A 19,918-nucleotide genomic window follows, 5' to 3' on the forward strand; every position below is an offset into this window, starting at 1 on the left:
GAAATTTTGGCAAACATTAAGATTGATAAGTCCCCACGGCCAGACCAGATTTATCCTAGGTTGCTCTGGGGAGCGAGAAAGGAGGTTGCTAAGCCGCTGGCAAAGATCTTTGCTTCCTCACTCTCCACGGGAGTCATACCGGAAGATTGGGGGGAGGCAAATGTTGTTCCTTTTTTCAAGAAAGGGAATAGGGAAATCTCTGGAAATTACAGACCAGTCAGTCTTACGTCTGTGGTGAGCAAGGTTTTGGAAAGAATTCTGAGGGATAGGATTTATGACAATTTGGAAAAGCATAGCGTGATTAAAGGGAGTCAGCATGGCTTTGTGAGGGGCAGGTCATGCCTTACAAATCTTATTGAGTCCTTTGAGGAAGTCACGAGACAGGTTGACGAGGGTCGAGCAGTGGATGTGATGTACATGGACTTCAGCAAGGCTTTTGAATAAGGTTCCCCACGGCAGGCTCATTCATAAAGTCAGGAGGTATGGGATACAGGGTGATTTGGCTGTCTGGATTCAGAATTGGTTGGCTGACAGGAGGCAGAGAGTGGTTGTAGATGGTAAGTATTTTGCCTGGAGGTCAGTGCTGAGTGGTGTCCCGCAGGGCTCTGTTCTTGGGCCTCTGCACTTTGTAGTTTTTATGAATGACTTGGATGAGGAGGTTGAGGGGTGAGTTAGTATGTTTGCTGATGACACAAAGGTTGGAGGTGCCGTTGATAGTATCGAGGGCTGTTGCAAGCTTCAGCGAGACATTGACAGAATGCAGAGCTGGGCTGAGAAATGACAGATGGAGTTCAACCTGGATAAATGCGAAGTGATGCATTTTGGAAGGTCGAACTTAAATGCTGAATATAGGATTAAAGGCAGGATTCTTGGCAGTGTGGAGGAACAGCGGGATCTTGGTATTCAAGTGCATAGCTCCCTCAAAGTTGCCACCCAAGTGGATAAGGTTGTTAAGAAAGCATATGGTGTTTTGGGTTTCATTAACAGGGGGATCGAGTTTAAGAGCCGTGAGGTTATGCTGCAGCTCTACAAAACCCTGGTGAGACCACACATGGAATATTGTGTCCAGTTCTGGTCTCCCTATTATAGGAAAGATGCGGAGGCTTTGGAGAGGGTGCAAAGGAGGTTTACCAGGATGCTGCCTGGACTGGAGGGCTTGTCTTACTAGGAGAGGTTGACTGAGCTCGGACTTTTCTCTCTGGAGAGATGGAGGAAGAGAGGTGACCTGATCGAGGTGTATAAGGTAATGAGAGGCATGGATAGAGTCAATAGCCAGAGACTTTTCCCCAGGGCAGGATTGACTGTCATGAGGGGCCATAGTTTTGAGGTGTTAGGAGGAAGGTATAGAGGAGATGTCAGAGGGAGGTTCTTCACCCAGAGAGTTGTGAGCGCATGGAATAGTTTACCAGTGGTAGTTGTGGAAGCGGAGTCATTAGTGACATTTAAGCGACTGCTGGACATGCACATGGACAGCAGTGAATTGAGGGGAATGTAGGTTAGGTTATTTTATTTTTGGATTAGGATTATTCCACGGCACAACATCGTGGGCTGAAGGGCCTGTACTGTGCTCTACTTTTCTGTGTTCTATATATGTTGTATATAAATACTGGGGTTTGTTTGATAAAGGAAATGTTTGAAAGTTAAGAATAAGAGGTGTTATGTATTATAGCTGGTGTGCTGGGACAGTGTCCCATTTCAGAGGTGAGTCATTTGATCACTGGTTTGCAGGTTGTTTATGTAGATTTGTCTTGTGCTTTTGCAGAATGCACAGCAACTGAATAAATTTCCTCACTGAATTGCAGTAAATGAAAACTTTGAATGTTATGTTAGTCTACTGGAGTGTAGTAACTGACCAGTACAGAATAACATGTAGTCCAGAATTAGCCATATCTCTAGCCAAGTTATTTCAGTGAATCTGAAACAGAAACATTGTTTTTCTTGCTGTATAGGAATCAATTCTTCTTTTGGTCCCCAGTTTTTCTTCAAAACATCATGCCATAGCCTCACATTATCCTCACAAGTCCTATCATCCTTTCCATGGGTATCTAAGCTATGTGATGGGCCGGTTGTTCTCTCTCTGGAATCTGTTTGTGTATGTCCCAAGTTCTCTCCAGCATTGCTGTTGTTGACTGCTTTTAAAAATACATTCATGAGAAGTGAGTATCACTGGATTGCCAACATTTATTGCCCATCCTGTATACCCTAGAGAAAGTGGTGGTAAACTGCCTTCTTAAGCCATTGCAGCCCATTTGCTCAAGGAAGACTCATGATGGCATTATGGAGGGAGTTCTCAGATTTTGACTTTCAGACCCTGAAAGAAAAGTGTTTTGTATTCCGAAATCTGGATGGTGGAGTGGCTTGGCGGGGAACTTCCAAGTAGTGGTGTGGGGTATCTGTAGTCTTTCCGGATGGTTGTAGTTGTGGGTTTACATAGGACAGAACACCCACCTGCCTGCACATTAAGAGGCAAGAAAATACCCAAAGGAAACTAACTCCGGCTTTAACATTGGCAGGTTCTGTCTAAGGAGCCTTGGTGAATTTCTGCAGTGCATCTTGTAGATAGCACACATTGCTCCTCAGCGTCAGTGGTGGAGTGACTGAACATTTGTGGAGGTGGTGCCAATCAAGCGGGCTGCTTTGTCCTGGTGCCGAGCTTCTTGAGTGTCGTTGGAGCTGCACTCATTCAGGCAAGTGGGGAGTATTCCATCACACTCCTGACTTGTATTTTGTAGATCGTGGACAAGCTTTTTGGGATTCAAGAGGTGAGTTACTCACTGCAAGATTCCTAGCTTCTGACCTGCTCCTATAGCCACAAAATTTAAATGGCTTGTCCAGTGCAGTTTCTAGTCAGTGGTAACTCCAGGATAAAATCCGAAAGAACTGCAAATGCTACATTATCAGAAACAGAAGTAGAAATTGCTGGAAAAACTCAACAGGTCTAGTAATATCTGTAGAAAGAAATCTGAGTTAATGCTTTGGATCGCGTGCTTCTGAGCGAGGGCACTTGACCCAAAACGTTAACTCTAAGTTCTCCCTGCAGATGCTGCCAGATTTGGTGAGCTTTTCCAGCAATTTGTATTTTTGTAACTCCAAGGATGTTAATTGTGGGAAACAGACGCTTCATTCCAACTTGTCCATACAGACTAGCTATCCTAAATTAATCTAGTCCCATTTGCTAGCATTTGGCCCAAATCCCTCTAAACCTTTCCTGTTCATATACCCATCCAGATGCCTTTTAAATGTTGTAAATGTAACTAGCCTCCACCACTTTTTCTGGCAGTTTGCCCCGTGCACGCACCACATTTTATATGAAAAGGTTGTCCCTTAGATTCGTTGAACTATTTCCCCTCTCACCTTAAACAAATGCCCTCTAGTTTTGAACTCTCCACCCTGTGGAAAAGGCTTTGGCTGTTCATCCTATCCATGCCCCTCATGATTTTATTAATGTCTGGAAGGTCACCTCTCAGCTTCTGACGCTCCAGGGAAAATTAGTATCTTTCTTGTTTGACATGATCATTGCTTAGCAGTTGTGTTGCGAAAATGTTACTTAGCTCAGGTCAGCCCAGGGAAGGGCATAAGTGAGTGGGGGAAGGTTGGTTGGCTAAAGGGGTTTGTGACAGGACAGGAGTGAAACTGAGGCATATAGTACTGCTACATTGTGAGTTGCTGGTGTGGGATAAATGGCTTCACTGAATTTATGGAGTGTTTAGCCAAAATCTACATGAGTACAGAAAGTACCATTTTTACAAGGTAGCTTAGAAAATCAGATTTTCTTATCAGAATGAAGTGTTATTGTATCTTTATAATACATGAACTTTAGTAAAAGCATATCTAATGTTACAGTGCTACGTTATTGACGTTTTTGTTGGCATTATGTTAATTTTCAAAAGTGATAGATATATTTGTTCGTGAGATATGAGCATGTGGCAAAACCAACCTTTGTCCCCCATCTCTAATTGCCGTTGAGATATTAGTAGAGTTAAAACAGGGTCACTGATGAAAATAGTTTTCAGAGCACTGCAACAGTCCTTTGTTTCACTTTACATTTACATAATCCAACAAAGCCATGTTCTTGTTAGTTTGAACTAACTTGTACTGAATGCCAAAATACTGAGGTCCCTTTTAGTGATTTAATGATTTTAATTGATCCACAGTCTTGATAGCAATTGGAGGTAAACAGAGGAAAAACATGGTTCTACCCATTTGAAATGGCCTGAAAACATTTGCATTTCACGACATAAAAAGTGCTATTATTACTTTACGCCTTCTCTCCAGAACACTTTATCTTCAGGCACTGTCACCCATGTCAACCCTCTTCTCTCAGGTTGTGGAGGAGTCAAGTGACAGCACCTGTAGAAATGCATTGCTTTGTTTTTGACTGAATATGTCATAGATGGCTGGAATGACAGCTAGTCTGTACTCTTTAGTGATGGCTGCTGGTTTTCCAGTTGTCATTTTCTCTATGCAGAAAAAGTGTGGTTTTAATGTACCCCCAAATTTGTAGGAGACAAATTTTGCTCTTGTGCTTTCAATTTCCAAGTGAATGAGTTTATATAAAAGGGAAACAGCAGTGGTGTCACCTCTGATTTCTGTGGAACACTACTCCCCATCTTGAGCAGTCTGAGTAGCTGAACCCTGGGTAATATGTCCAGACCTTAAGTAATTCAGGGCAAAGTAGCTGGTGAGGCTAAAGATCGAAAGCCTGATCATGTACCTGCAGACAAGAAAGTGAACGCGAATGTGTGCAGCAAAGCAACCAAAGGCCAGATTGAGTAGTACTAGGAAGAGGGTTAAAAAAAAAGCCTTGTGACTTCAGCACCGAGAAAGTATTCATTAGTGAGTTTAATATTATTAAATTGATAATAGGGAGTTACACAAGTATAAACATGACAGACCACCTCAGTGCTGTTCAGTATGCATCCTAAGCCATGTAACATACATGTCACAAATGCCAGGCAATGACCATCTGCAGTAAGAGACAATCTGACCACCACTCCTTGACATTCAATAGTGTTATCATCACTGATAACCCCAGTATTAACATCCTAGGGGTTACCTTTGACGAGAAACTCAATTTGACTTACCATATAAATATGTTGGCTCCAAGAGCAGATCAGAGGCTCGGAATACTGTGGAGAGTACCTCACCTCCTGACCTCTGTCTGCCAGACATTTGAATCCCGTACAAATCACAAGTCAGGAGTGTAGTGGAATACTCCCCACTTGCCTGGATGGTTGCGGCTCTAACAACACTCAACAAGCTTGATACCATCCAGGACAAAGCAGACTGCTTGATCAGCACCATATCACAATCCACTGCTTGCATCACTGATCCTTAGTAGCAGCGGTGTGTTCTTCCTACAATATGCACTGCAGAAATTCACCAGGAATCCTTAGACAGCGCCTTCCAAATCCACGACAGGCAGACAAGGGTAGCAGATACAAGTGAACACCACCCCGTGCAAGATCCCTTACAAGCCACTCACTATCCTGACTTAGAAATATATTGAGGAGCAGGAAGGCTGATGTTTTGAACAAGGGTCTAGGCCCGAAACGTTAGCTTTCCTGCTCCTCTGATGCTGCTTGGCCTTTTGTGTTCATCCAACTTGTTTTCTTAGATTCTCCAACATCTGCAGTTCCTAGTGTTTTTGGAAATCTGTTGCTGTTCCTTCAATGCCACTGGGTCAAAATCCTGGAATTTTGCTCCTAATGGCATTGTTACATCGAAGACATAGGAGCGGAAATTAGGCCATTCGGCCCATTGAGTCTGCTCTGCCATTCAATCATGGCTGATAAGTTCCTGAACCCCATTCTCCCACTTTCTCCCCATAACCCTTGATCCCATTCATAATTCAGAACCTATCTATTTCAGTCTTAAAATACTCAATGACCTGGCCTCCACAGCCTTCTGTGGCTGTGAAAGCCATAGATGCACCACTGTCTGGCTGAAGAAGTTTCTACTTACCTCCATTCTAAAAGGTCTTCCCTTTACTCTCAGGCTGTGCCCTCAGGTTCTAGTCTGTCCTATTATTGGAAGCATCTTCCCAATGTCCACTCTGTCCAAGCCATTCAGTATTCTGTAAGTTTCAGTTAGATCCCCTCATCCTTTTAAATGCCAATGAGTATAGTCCCAGAAGTCCTGAAACATTCCTCATATGTTAAGCTTTCCATTCCTGGGACCATTCTCATGAATCTATTCTGAACCCGCTCCAGGGCCAGTATGTCCTTCCGGAGACGTGGAGCCCAAAACTGCACACAATTCTCCAAATGTGGTCTGACCAGAGCCTTATAAAGCCTCAGTAGTACATTCATGCTTCTGTATTCAAGTCCTCTCAAAATAAATGCCAGCATTGTATTTGCCTTCCTGACTACTGACTCAACCAGCAAGTTTACCTTGAGAGAATCCTGGACTAGAACGCCAGAGTCTCTTTGCACTTTAGACTTCTGAATTTTCTTCCCATTTAGAAAATAGTCCATGCTGTTCTTCTTCTTACCAAAGTGCATGACCTCACACTTTACCACATTGTACTCCGTCTGCTACTTCTTTGCCCACTCTCCTAATGTGTCCTCAATACTACCTGCCCCTCCACCTATCTTTGTATCATCTGCAAACTCATCCAGAATGCCCATAGTTCCTTTATTAAGATCTTTAATGTATAAAGTGAAAAGTTGTCCCAACACTGACCCTTGTCGAACACCACTTGTCACCAGAAGCCATGCTGAGAAAGATCCTTTTACCCCCACTCTGTTTTCCGCCAGACATCCAATCTTCTATCTCTGCTAGCATGTTCCCTCTAACACCATGGGCCCTTACCTTACTCAGCAGTCTCTTGTGCAGCACCTTGGCAAAAGCCTTCTGGAAGTCCAGCTAGATAACATCTGTTGGCTTTCCTTGGTCTGCCCCTGCTCGTTACTTCCTCAAAGAATTCTAGCAGATTTGTCAGGCATAATCTCCCCTTGATGAAACCATGCTGACTTTGCCCTACGTTACCATACACTTCCAAGTATTCAGAAATCTCATCCTTTACAATGGACCCCAAAATCTTACCGATGACCGAGGTTAGGCTAATCGGCCTGTAATTTTCTGTCTTTTGCCTTACTCCCTTTTCAAACAGGGCTGACACGTTAATGGTTTTCCAGTCCTCTGGGACCCTCCCTGACTCTAGAGATTCCTGAAAGATCACCACTAATGCTTCCACTTTCTCTTCAGCTGGCTCCTTTAGAACTCTGGGGTGTAGTCCATCTGGCCCAGGTGACTTGTCCACTTTCAGGCCAGTCAGTTTTACTAGCACTTTTTCCTTGGTGATGGCCACCATATTCAGCCCTGCCCCCTGACTCTCTTGAATTTTTTGGGAGATTGTTCGTGCCTTCCACATTGTGGGTCTACCTACAGCACATGGTCTGCAACGGTTGAAGAGGGTAGCTGAGCAACACACTGTCAACGGCACCTAGGGACAGGCAATAAATGTTGGCCCAGCCCAAATCCTACCAATGAATAAAAAGACTGTGGAAATCTAATGACAGTTGCCATGCCCTGGAGAATCACAAGTACGGAAAGTGCTACCAAGCGGTGGAGCTTGCACTCTGCATTTTGAAGTTCATGAAGCTCGCATTGTTCCTTGTAGAGAAGAGGAGCTCTCCTTTTTACAGAGTGAGTGGGTATGATCTGATATATATGCTTGCTTTGGTGGTGGAGGCAGATTTAGTCTCTTACAAGAGTGGAGAATGTCATCAGGCAATGGTAAAATGGTTCACTGATGGTATAAGTGGATTGAATTTGAAGATAGTTGGTTGAGTGGCCCAAATTGCAAATGTAGTGCTGTAATCACTCTTTAATTCCATCTGCCTTTAATTGCTGTGTATCTTGTTTTCTAATCAGGGGAGGAATCCTTTTGCTAATTGTTCCCTAATCCCTAATGCTGTGAACTTAGACAAGAGTCTACTGACCCTTAGTATATCTTATAATTATGAAAAGGTTGAACTGTAACACGGTTTGATGAAAATAGTTGGAACTGTTTGCCTTGGAGAAGAAAAAATTGAGAGGGTATATTCAATAAATCAGGCAGCATCTATAGAGAAAAACAGTTTTATTTCATGCTTTCACAGGATATTGATGTCACTAGCTGGGCCACCATTTATTCTATTATAAAGCAGAGGTTGCCCCCCCCTTCTGAAAACTGAATCAAGACACCCAAAGAGGAGCACTTTGCACTGTGATCTATAACGACTGTGAAAAATGCTGTAATCTGCCTTTCAGCAACCTCTTGTAGTTAAATGAAATAAACCCCAACACTCACTTTACAATCAACAAGTAATAAGTTACTTATCTAACAGTGAATAAATTAAGTAAACTATTAACAAACCAAATAAACCCCTTCTAACTACTCATAAATCAAGATTCTAGTAGCATACTGTTCTAATATATACAAGTCCCACTTATATAAAATAAAGTTTTAAAAAGTAGAATTGAGTCTCTCGAAATTACAGCCAGGTTGTGTGTCTTCTGGAATGCTCTATGCCTTCTCTGTCAATTCTTCCGCCAGGAAGGTCTTCTCTGTCAATTCTTTGTCAGCAATATTCACTAATTGTGCCTTGGGTACCTTTGTTCATTCGATGGCGCTTCCTCTAAAACTTAGAGGGGTCTGTGAGAGCCAGCAGTTCTCTGTTGAGAGCTAAGAGTTGTTAACTCTGGAAGGTGGGAGTTAGCTCTCTTGTCTTTGCGCAACTGCCCCTTCTTTTACACCCTTGATGATATATGAACTTCTTATAATAGGATTGGTCTAATGTTGTCAAATCCATCAGATTTAAATTTAATTGTTTTTTGGTGTCTAAGTGCCTGGTTCAAATTGATTGGCTAGATTCAAAATTTGCTGTCTTTGTAAAAACTGCTACTTGGCCTGTAAATGATATGGCCTTTTAATATGATTGTTTCAATTTGGGTGCTGTCTGTGTACTTGCAAACTTTCAAACTGCTGCTGACAGACTTTTTTTTATAACTCTTAAGCATACAAAAAGGTCATCATAGAACACAGAACATTACAGCACAGTACAGGCCCTTCGGCCCTCGATGTTGTGCCGACCTGTCATACCAATCTGAAGCTCATCTAACCTACGCTATTCCATGTACGTCCATATGCTTATCCAGTGACGACTTAAATATACCTAAAGTTGGCGAATCTACTACCGTTGCAGGCAAAGCGTTCCATTCACTTACTACCCTGAGTAAAGAAACCACCTCTGACATCTGTCCTATATTTTTCACCCCTCAAATTTAAAGCTATGCCCCCTTGTGCTCGCCGTCACCATCCTAGGAAAAAGGCTCTCCCTATCCACCCTATCCAACCTTCTGATTATTTTATATGTCTCAATTAAGTCACCTCTCAACCTTCTTCTCTCTAATGAAAATAGCCTCAAGTCCCTCAGCCTTTCCTCGTAAGACCTTCCCTCCATACCAGGCAACATCCTAGTAAATCTCCTCTGCACCCTTTCCAAAGCTTCCACATCCTTCTTATAATGCAGTGACCAGAACTGTACGCAATGCTCCAAGTATGGCCGCACCAGAGTTTTGTACACATCCTTCGTCACTATCCACAACTCCACCGATCTTAGTGTCATCTGCAAATTTACTAACCCATCCTTCTACGCCCTCATCCAGGTCATTTATAAAAATGACAAACAGCAGTGGACCCAACACCGACCCTTGCAGTACACCACTAGTAACTGGTCTCAAGGATGTACATTTCCCATCAACTACCACCCTCTGTCTTCTTTCAGCAAGCCAATTTCAGATCCAAACTGCTATATCTCCCACAATTCCATTCCTCCGCATTTTGTACAATACCCTACTGTGGGGCACCTTATCGAACGCCTCGCTGAAATCCATATACACCACATCATCCAGTTTACTGTCATCTACCTGTTTGGTCACCTTCTCAAAGAACTCAATCAGGTTTGTGAGGCATGATCTTCCCTTCACAAAACTGTGCTGACTATCCCTAATCAATTTATTCTTTTCTAGATGATTATAAATCCTAGCCCTTATAACCTTTTCCAACACTTTACCAACAACTGAGGTAAGGCTCACTGGTCTGTAGTTACCAGGGTTGTCTCTACTCCCCTTCTTGAACAGGGGAACCACATTTGCTATCCTCCAGTCGTCTGGCACTATTCCTGTAGACAATGACGAGTTAAAGATCAATGCCAAAGGCTCGGCAATCTCCTCCCTGGCTTCCCAGAGGATCCGAGGATAAATCCCATCCGGCCCAGGGGACTTATCTATCTTCACCTTCTGAAGGATTTCTAATACCTCTTCCTTGTGAACCTCAATCCCACCTAGTCTAGTAGCCTGTATCTCAGTATTCTCCTCGACAACATTGTTGTTTTCTAGAGTGAATACTGTTGAAAAATATTCATTTAGTGCTTCCCCTATCTCCTCTGACTCCACACACAACTTCCCACTACTATCCTTGATTGGCCCTAATCTTACTTTCGTCATTCCCTTATTCCTTAAATATCCATGGAAAGCCTTAGGGTTTACCCTGATCCTCTCCGCCAACAACTTCTCATGTCTCCTCCCGGCTCTTCTGAGCTCTCTCTTTAGGTCTTTCCTGGCTACCTTGTAGCGCTCAAGCGCCCTAACTGAACCTTCACATCTCATCCTAACATAAGCCTTCTTCTTCCTCTTGACCAGAGATTCCACCTCCTTCGTAAACCACGGCTCCCGCGCTCTACAGCTTCTTCCCTGCCTGACAGGTACATACTTATCTAGGACACACAGGAGCTTTTCCTTGAATAAGCTCCACATTTGTAATGTGCCCATCCCCTGCAGTTTCCTTCCCCATCCTATGCTCCCTAAATCTTGCCTAATCTCATCGTAATTGCCTTTCCCCCAGCTGTAACTCTTGCCCAGTGTTATACACCTATCCCTTTCCATCACTAAAAGTAAACATAACAGAATTGTGATCAGTATCACCAAAGTGCTCACCTACTTCCAAATCTAACACCTGGCCGGGCTCATTACCCAGCACCAAGGCTAATGTGGCTTCGCCCCTTGTTGGCCTATCTACATACTGTGTCAGGAAGCCCTCCTGCACACACTGGACAAAAACTGACCCATCTATAGTACTCGAACTGTAGTGTTCCCAGTCAGTATTTGGAAAGTTGAAGTCCCCAATGACAATACCCTGTCTCTCTCACTCCTATCGAGAATCATCTTTGCTATCCTTTCCTCTACATCTCTGGAACTATTCGGAAGCCTATAGAAAACTCCCAACAGGGTGGCCTCTCCTTTCCTGTTTCTAACCTCAACCCATACTACCTCAGTTGACGAGTCCCCAAACATCCTTTCTGCAACTGTAATACTGTCCTTGACCAACAATGCCACACCTCCCCCCCCACCTTTTACCATCTTCTCTGTTCTTACTGAAACATCTAAATCCCGGAACCTGCAACAACCATTCCTGTCCCTGCTCTATCCATGTCTCCGAAATGGCCACAACATTGAAGTCCCAGGTACCAACCCATGCTGCAAGTTCACTCACCTTATTCCGGACGCACCTGGCATTGAAGTAGACACACTTCAAACCAACGTCTTGCTTGCCGGTGCCATCTTGTGTCCCTGAAACTTTATTTCAGACCACCCTACTCTCAACCTTTTCTATACTCGAACTACAATTTTGGTTCCCATCCCCCTGCTGAATTAGTTTAAACCCACTAGAATAGCCTTAGCAAATTTCCCTCCCCTTTTAAAAGGGACTGCACAATGTTTTCCTCCCTAGAATTTTACAAACACCACATTCTAACTTTCTAACTTCCTGCCTCCCAATCCATAAGTACTCCACCCAACTTCGCCACACCACCCCCTTAAGAAAACATGCACCATCAGTATGAAAAGAAGGCTTCATTTTTTTTCCTTTAGATCTTAACTCCGTTATATCACTAGATCCATAGCTCATTAATCTAGAGCTACATTTCATACTAATTCTATATAAAACATTGAAAACTACCATTTCTATCTTACATCGACATTTTTCTTTCAAACCCATGATAAAGCACCCACAATAATATTTTCATAACCCGCAACATGTACTATCTGTAAATTAAGTGCTTGTAACTTGAGACTCCAATGAAATAATCTAGTGTTCTTGTCTTTACATCTTCCCAGAAATGGTGAAGGACTGTGATCGGCATACACAATAGTCTCTGATGCATCGTTTGCAACGTAAATATTAAAATGTTGGAAGACAGTTACCAAGCTGAATAACAGTTATGGTTGAATACTTTTTCTAGTGAATATTGAGTTATTTTGAAAAATAACCAATTGGCATTTCAGTTTCCCGGTCATCCTCCTGTAACAATACAGCATCAACTCTTACATCACTTGTGACGATGGTGACTTCAAAGTGTTTCAAAAAATTTGGCTTGGCTAAAACTGGCAGTGGTTAACACTGCTTATAAATTCTCAAATGCCTCTTTGGCATTGTTCTGTCCACTGAAATTTTGTGTTTTTTATAACCAAATCCATCAGCAGTGCCATCACGCAACTAACGTTTGGAACAAATTTCCTGTAGAATCCACTCAATCCTAAAAATTGTAGGACTTCCTTCTTCAAGGATGGTCTTGGAAATTCTTCGATGGCCTTCATCTTCATGCTCCTTGGTGTCATCTGTCCATGTCCGATGTTGTGCCACTTCAATGTCACTTCTGGCTTCAGCAATTCTGTTTCTACAAGTTTATGACCAACTTTGCCTTCTGTAGTCTCACAAGGAGCTCTGCGAAATGCTCCATGTGATCTTTCCTCAAATGGCTAAAGTTCCCTGAGTCATCTGTGTAAGTAGCACAATTGGTTAATCCTGCAACAACTCTGTTCATAAGCCTTCGAAAAGTTTCCAAAGGGCATTACTTTAAATTGATGTAGGCCATTTGGGGTTACAAAAGCAGAATCTTCTTTTGCTCTCTCAGACAAAGGTACTTGCCAGTACCACAAAGTAAGTCCAACTTTGTGATGTGAGTGACTTGTCCTACTTTTACCACACAGCCTTTCAGTCTTGGAATTGGGTATGCATCAGATTTGGTCATGGTGTTGATCTTCCGATAATCTGTGCAGAATCATAGAAAAGTACAGTACAGCACAGGCTCTTCGGCCCACGATGTTGTGCCGTGGAATAATCCTAATCCAAAAATAAAATAACCTAAACTACATTCCCGTCAATTCACCGCTGTCCATGTGCATGTCCAGCAGTTGCTTAAATGTCACTAATGACTCCGCTTCCACGACTTCCACTGGCAAAGCATTTCATGTGCTCACAATTCTCTGGGTGAAGAACCTCCCTTTGACGTCTCCTCTATACCTTCCTCCTAACACCTTAGAACTATGACCCCTCTTGGTAGTCAATCCTGCCCTGGGAAAAAGTCTCTGGCTCTCGACTCTATCCATGCCTCTCATAGAACATACATAGAACACAACAGCACAGTACAGGCCCTTCGGCCCTCGATGTTGTGCCGACCTGTCATACCGATCTCAAGCCCATCTAACCTACACTATTCCATGTACGTCCATATGCTTATCATTACCTTGTACACCTCGATCAGGTCACCTCTCTTCCTCCTTCTCTCCAGAGAGAAAAGCCCGAGCTCAGTCAACCTCTCCTCGTAAAACAAGCCCTCCAGTCCAGGCAGCATCCTGGTAAACCTCCTTTGCACCCTCTCCAAAGCCTCCACATCTTTCCTATAATAGGACGACCAGAACTAGACACAATATTCCAAGTAAATTCCAGTGTATTTTTCTTTTAACTCCTCAGTACCCAGGATTTCTTTTGTCTTCCATTACAATGGACATCACTCCCACCTATGACCCTGCTATATCGTTTCCAAGAACAAGCTGTATTCCTGGAAAAGCTAATTTTTCCATTACTCCCACTGCCACTTATCCAGTTTTGATTGGATTTTCTAGCCGTATCTTACACGTGGGGAACACTGATTCACTCTCCATTTATTCTTCTTTACCTTCTCCCCTTGAGCTTCCTAAGTAAATCTTGCTGACAGAGGTGAAGTCTTTGAAGAGATCGGGGACTGTCTTACTATCCAACCGGTGTCTAGGCTGTGCGCTGTCCTGCAGCTCCGCGACTTCACTTGGGATTTCCTTCACTACGTTAACTTATCCCACTGGTTTAACCTCTTTTATTGGACCCTCTTTCCCAGATCCTTTCTTAAACCACCAGCATTGTAACTTTGTAAGTTCCACCTTATTGCAGTGAAAGCATCTGAGGTCTTTCACCGTGTTTCACCCTCTTGGGTTTCTTTTATCACATGTGCTAAACTGTTTCCATTGTGATCTAAGTTTTGTTTTCCTTTGAAGGATCTTCCTCTGTCCCAATTTCTATCCCTCACAGAATGAAATTGCTGACGGAAGCTAGATTTCAACTTAAGCTCTAATGCGTATTCATGCTCCATCTCAGCAGCTCTTCTCACTGTTTAAACTTGCTGCACCTCAAAATGAGTTCTTATCACTTCTGGAAGTGAGTTTTTAAACTCCTCCAGCAGAATAATGCCTCTAAGAGCCTTGTATGTCATTTATATCTTTACTGCTCTCATCCATCTATCAAAGTTGTCCTGGTTAATTCTTTCAGACTTGATATAAGTGGTGTAATCTACCTTTCAGTAACTTCTAGTGGTTAAATGAAATAAACCCCTGATGCTCACTTTACAATCAGCAAGTAACAATTTATTTATCCAACTCTAACAGTGAACAAATTCACTAGACTATTAACAAACCAAATGAATCTCTAACTACTAACTATTCCCAAATAAAACAAGATTCTAACAGTATGCTGTTCCAATAAATACAAGGCCAATTATACAAAAGAAAATTAAAAGAAGAATTGAGTCTCTTGAAATTACAGCCAGGTTACGTGTCTTCCGGAATGCTCTGTGCCTTCTCCATTGATTCATTTGTCAGGAATATTCACTAATTGTGAAATGGGTGCCTTTGTTCTTTCAGTGATGCTTCCTCTAAGACTTAGAGAAGCCTGTGAGAGCCAGCGATTCTCTGTTGAGAGCTGAGGACTGTTATCTCTGACTGGTGGCAGTTAGTTCTCCTGACTTTGCCCAACTGCCCCTTTTATACCCTTGATGACATGTAAATTTCTTACAACAGTATTGTCCTATGATGTCAAAACCTATCAGATTTAAATTTAATTGACTTTTGATATCTAAATGCCTGGTTCAAATTGATACGCTAAATTCAAAAATTTGTTTAAATGTTTCAATTCAGGTGTTCTCTGTGTACTTGCAAACTTTCAAGCTGCTGCTCACAGATATTGTTTTAAAATCTCCAAGCATAGAAAAGGCATGTAATCATTTAAATGGACCACGCAATGCTTCCCCCCCCCCCCCCCGCCGCCAGCACTTTACAAACACCAAGTTCTAACATTCCTGACTCCCAATCCACAAGTACTCTACAGAACTTTGCAACTATTCTCCATTGTCAATTTACCTTGAGAAGATGGAGATTCACTGTAGTACATTTCTGTAGAAGTTTGATTCAAATGATTAGCTTCCAAACTAACAGCCACATCCATCTACAAGGATAAGGGCAGCAGACACCTCGAAACACCAATACCTGCAAGTTCTCCTCCAAGCCACTCACCATCCAGGTTTGGAAATATGTTATTGTTCCTTTAGTGTCACTGGGTCAAATTCGTGGAATTCCCTCCCCAACAACATTGCGGGCCAACTTACAGGACTTGGGAGTGCAGCAGTTCAAGGCAGCAGCTCTGCACCTTCTTAAGGGCAACTAGGGACAGGTGATAAATGTTGGCCAGCCAGAGATACCCACATCGTACAAATGAATTAAATAAAAGTCTATTTCAATGGGCATTAAAGAGTGAACCAAGTTGCCGTGGGTCTGGAATCAAATGTAGGTCAGACAGGTGACCAGGTGGGTTTTTACGACAATCTACAATGTTTTGTGATCAGCATTTCTGAGCTTAGCTGTTAATTCCAGATCTATTAATTGAATTCAAATTCCATTAATTGCTGTGGTGTGATTTGAACCTGTGTTTCAGAGCATTAACCTGGGCCTCTGGATTGCTAGCTAGTAATATTTCCACTGAATTGCCAGAAATCCAGATGGATTTGGAAGTGATTAGGTGAATCCAGAGCTAAGGGTCTCTGAAAATTTAGAGTAATCCTTTTTAGGAGAGAGGTGAGAAAAAGATTTGCTCTCAGAAGTAAAGTAACAACAAAACTGCAAATGCTAAATACAAACAGAAATTGCTGGAGAAGCTCAGCCAGTCTGGCAGCATCTGTGAGGAGAAAAGCAGGGCTAAGGTTTTGAGTCCATTAACCCTTCCCGAGAACCAACAGACGTGCTAAGTTTCTCCGGTAATTTGTGTTTGTATTTTCTCTCACAGGTTGTGCAACTTTGGAACTCTACCTCAAAAGGGAGTGGAAGCAGGGTTGTTGAATATATTTAAGTCAGAGAGATGGATTTTGTTAGGCAAAGAAGTCAAATGTTATCGGGATAAATGAAAATATGAAATTTGAAACAAAAAAAAATCAGCCATAATCTTATTGAATGGTGCAGCCGACTCCTTGCTCTGAATGGAAAGCCTGCTGCTAATTCATATTGTCGTATGATTAGCCTCCTTCTGTACTATAACAGTTATTTGATCCTTTATCTCCTTTTCAATTAACTTGGCTTTGCTCCATGTTTCCCTAAATGAAATTAGATTAGATTAGATTCCCTACAGTGTGGAAACAGGCCCTTCAGCCCAACAAGCCCACACCGCCCCTTGAAGTATCCCACCCAGACCCATCCCCCTATAACCCACAAACCCCTGAACACTGCGGGAAATTTAGCATGGCTGAATCACCTAGCCTGTACATCTTTGGACTGTGGGATGAAACCGGAGCACCTGGAGGAAACCCAAATAATCTACATAAAATTTTGGATAGAGTTAAATCTAGAGAAGCAAAGTTTTATAAGGATGAAATTGTATCTATGGAAGAATAATTGTGAAGTTCTTTGCCACAAAAGTACAATGAAAAGTCATAGGCAGTGAAATTACAATTTTCCAATAGAGATAGACAGCATTTCACTAAATTTACACCATGAAATATTAAAATGAAGGAAATATGGTGAATCCAGAACATGATGTCAAGGTAGGTCAGACCAGTTACAGCAGTGACGTTAACTTAAATTAACGGAAAGTAAATTTAAAACAAATATTAGAAATTTTGAATTCGAAACATGATGTGCTTAAAACAAGTCAAAGCATTAGGTACATTCAAAATGCAACTGATTGTTAGACTGGGTGGATTAAGCTTAAAATTACATAATGTCTTATTGCATTTCAAAAGTCTCAAACTGTTTCACACAAAATAACTAAATGGAATGAGCTATGATGAACCAAGTGGCCTTTTATGGTCCTTGATTTTACAGACGTTTTGACTTACAGGAGCGCATTTACTGGCAGAAGAAAGTAGAGCACATACAGAACCTTGAGCAAGGAGATACAAATAAATGCGAACTAGAACAGGTTCTGAAAGAAATTCATTGTGAATATGAACAGCTCGCTAAAAAGAATAAAGAGGATATGGAGAAATATAAGCAGAAGGTAGGTTTGGAAAATAGTGTCATACTCATTACATTTTAGAAAGTTGTATGACTACACACCAGTTAATGGCTGTCATTTATGAATGAATCAAATATAATTAGCCTCCTGCAATTAGACGTATGGGCAGAATTTTACAGCTCCCTGGCAGGAGTGGTTAAATAAAATTCATACTCCTCTCTGCCCAAACTGTTACAGCTTTACAGGCCCTTTGATAGCCCACCACCCTCACTGTGTTTGAGGTCATTAAGTGCCTAATAATTGATGAAAGGGTTTCAGAATTCAGGGATTGGGAGGGGGGCAGTCTAGCAGATCACACTGCTCAGGCTTGGGTGAGGGGATGAAATGCCTTAATTGTTTCCTTTTAATTACCTTCCATTGTAGAGTGGGTCAACTCTCCTCTGCCTCCCCCAAGGTCTGCCCCTTGGTAACATTGACGCCATACAAGTGCTGTATAATTACCATCTCCAACAAAAGACAACCTAATTGTCAGCTCTTGACCTTCAGTGGTATTTCCATTACTATCTCAGCTTTAAATATATACAAGAAATCCACCTCAACATTTCTGGAGCAGGGAATTCCAAAGACTGAAATTCCTCCTCATCTCAGACTTTATTCTGCAACAATGTTCCCTGGTCCTAGGCCTTTCCATCAGGGGAAACATCTTCTCAGCATTTACCCTGTTAAACTTCTTAAGAATCCACTATGTTTAAATAAGATCATTTCTCATTCCTCTGAACTCCAGCGAATAGAGTCCCAACCGCTTCACCCTTTGCTTGTAAGACATCTATAGCAGGCATCATGACAGAGAGCAAGGAATGCTTGTGGATGAAATTGCATCTGTGACAGTGAAAGCGGAATCATGCTTGACAAGTATGATGGAGCTTTTTGAGGAGGTAACACACTTGACAAGGGTAACCCCGTTGATGTGATGTACGTGGGATTCTAGAAGACATTTGATATAGTGCCACACAACAAACTTATAATAAAACATAGAACAGAACAGTACAGCACAGTACAGGCCCTTCGGCCCACGATGTGCCAAAGTTTTACCCTAAACCCAAGGTCTATCTAACCTTCACCGCTATGTTGAACTATCATCCGTATGCCTATTTAATAGCTGCTTAAATGCCCCTAATGAGGCCGAATCTATTACCCTCTCCGGCAATGCATTCTACGTCCTGACCACTCTCTGAATAAAGAACCAACCTGTGACGTCTCCCCAATATCTACCTCCTTTCACTTTAAAATTATGTCCCATCGTAAAAGCTACCTCCACTGAGGAAAAAGTCTCTTGCTGTCTACTCTATCTATACCTCTGATCATTTTGTACACCTCTATCAAGTCACCTCTCATCCTTCATCATTCTAAGGAGAAAAGCCCTAGCTCTCCCACCCTTGCCTCACAAGACTTTCCCTCCATTCCAGGCACCATCCTCGTAAATCTCCTCTGCACCTTTTCTAACGCATCCACATCTTTCCTGTAATGAGGTGACCAGAACTGGCCGAACCAGGCTTTTGTATAGCTGGAGCATAACTTCACAGCTGTTGAACTCAATCCCTCTATTAATGAAAGCCAACACACCATACACCTTCTTAACAACTCCATCCACCTGGGTGGCAGCTCTCAGGGAACTGTGAACATGAACCCCAAGATCCCTCTGTTCCTCCACACCGCCAAGCATCTTTCCATTAACCCTGTATTCTTCTTTCAAGCTTGCCCTTCCAAAATGAATCACCTCACACTTTTCAGGATTAAACTCCATCTGCCACTTCTCAGCCCAGCTCTGTATTCTATCAATGTCCCTTTGTAACCTAGAACAGCCCTCCTAACTGTCCGTAACATGACTCACCTTTGTATTGTCTGCAAACTTGTTAATCCACCCTTCCACTCCTTCATCCAAATCATTTACAAAAATCACAAAAAGAAGAGGACCCAGAACAAATCCTTGTGGTATACCACTCGTAACTGAACACCATGTTGAATATTTTCTGTCCATTACCACCCTTTGTCTTCTAAGGGTCAGCCAACTCTGAATCCAATCTGCCACATTTCCCCCTATCCCATGCCTCCTTATCTTCTGCATGAGCCTACCATGGGGAACCTTATCAAACGCCTTAATTAAATCCATGTGTACCACATCCACTGCTCCACCTTCATCCATGTGTTTGGTTACCTCCTCAAAGAATTCAGTAAGGTTTGTGAGGCATGATCTACCCCTCACAAATCCATGCTGACTGTCACAAATTAAACTGTGCCTTTCCAAGTGATCATAAATCCTGCCTGCCAGAGCCTTTTCCAATA

General features: G+C 42.4%; 1 protein-coding gene across 3 annotated transcripts in view; it reads left to right on the top strand.

The window, feature by feature from the left end:
* The window catches only part of LOC125454338 (desmin-like), a 121,587-nt gene that overhangs the window by 51,324 nt on the left and 50,345 nt on the right, over positions 1 to 19,918 (top strand). For 2 of the 3 annotated variants that reach the window (XM_048535000.2, XM_048535001.2), the window contains one exon: positions 17,459 to 17,617. The exons of the other annotated variant lie outside the window; for it this stretch is intronic. In XM_048535000.2, coding sequence (XP_048390957.2) covers positions 17,459 to 17,617 — 159 coding nt within the window. The remainder of the gene's footprint in view (positions 1 to 17,458; positions 17,618 to 19,918) is intronic. 3 annotated transcript variants of the gene reach the window in all.

Source organism: Stegostoma tigrinum, chromosome 7, assembly GCF_030684315.1.
Source record: "Stegostoma tigrinum isolate sSteTig4 chromosome 7, sSteTig4.hap1, whole genome shotgun sequence".
NCBI lineage: Eukaryota > Metazoa > Chordata > Chondrichthyes > Orectolobiformes > Stegostomatidae > Stegostoma > Stegostoma tigrinum.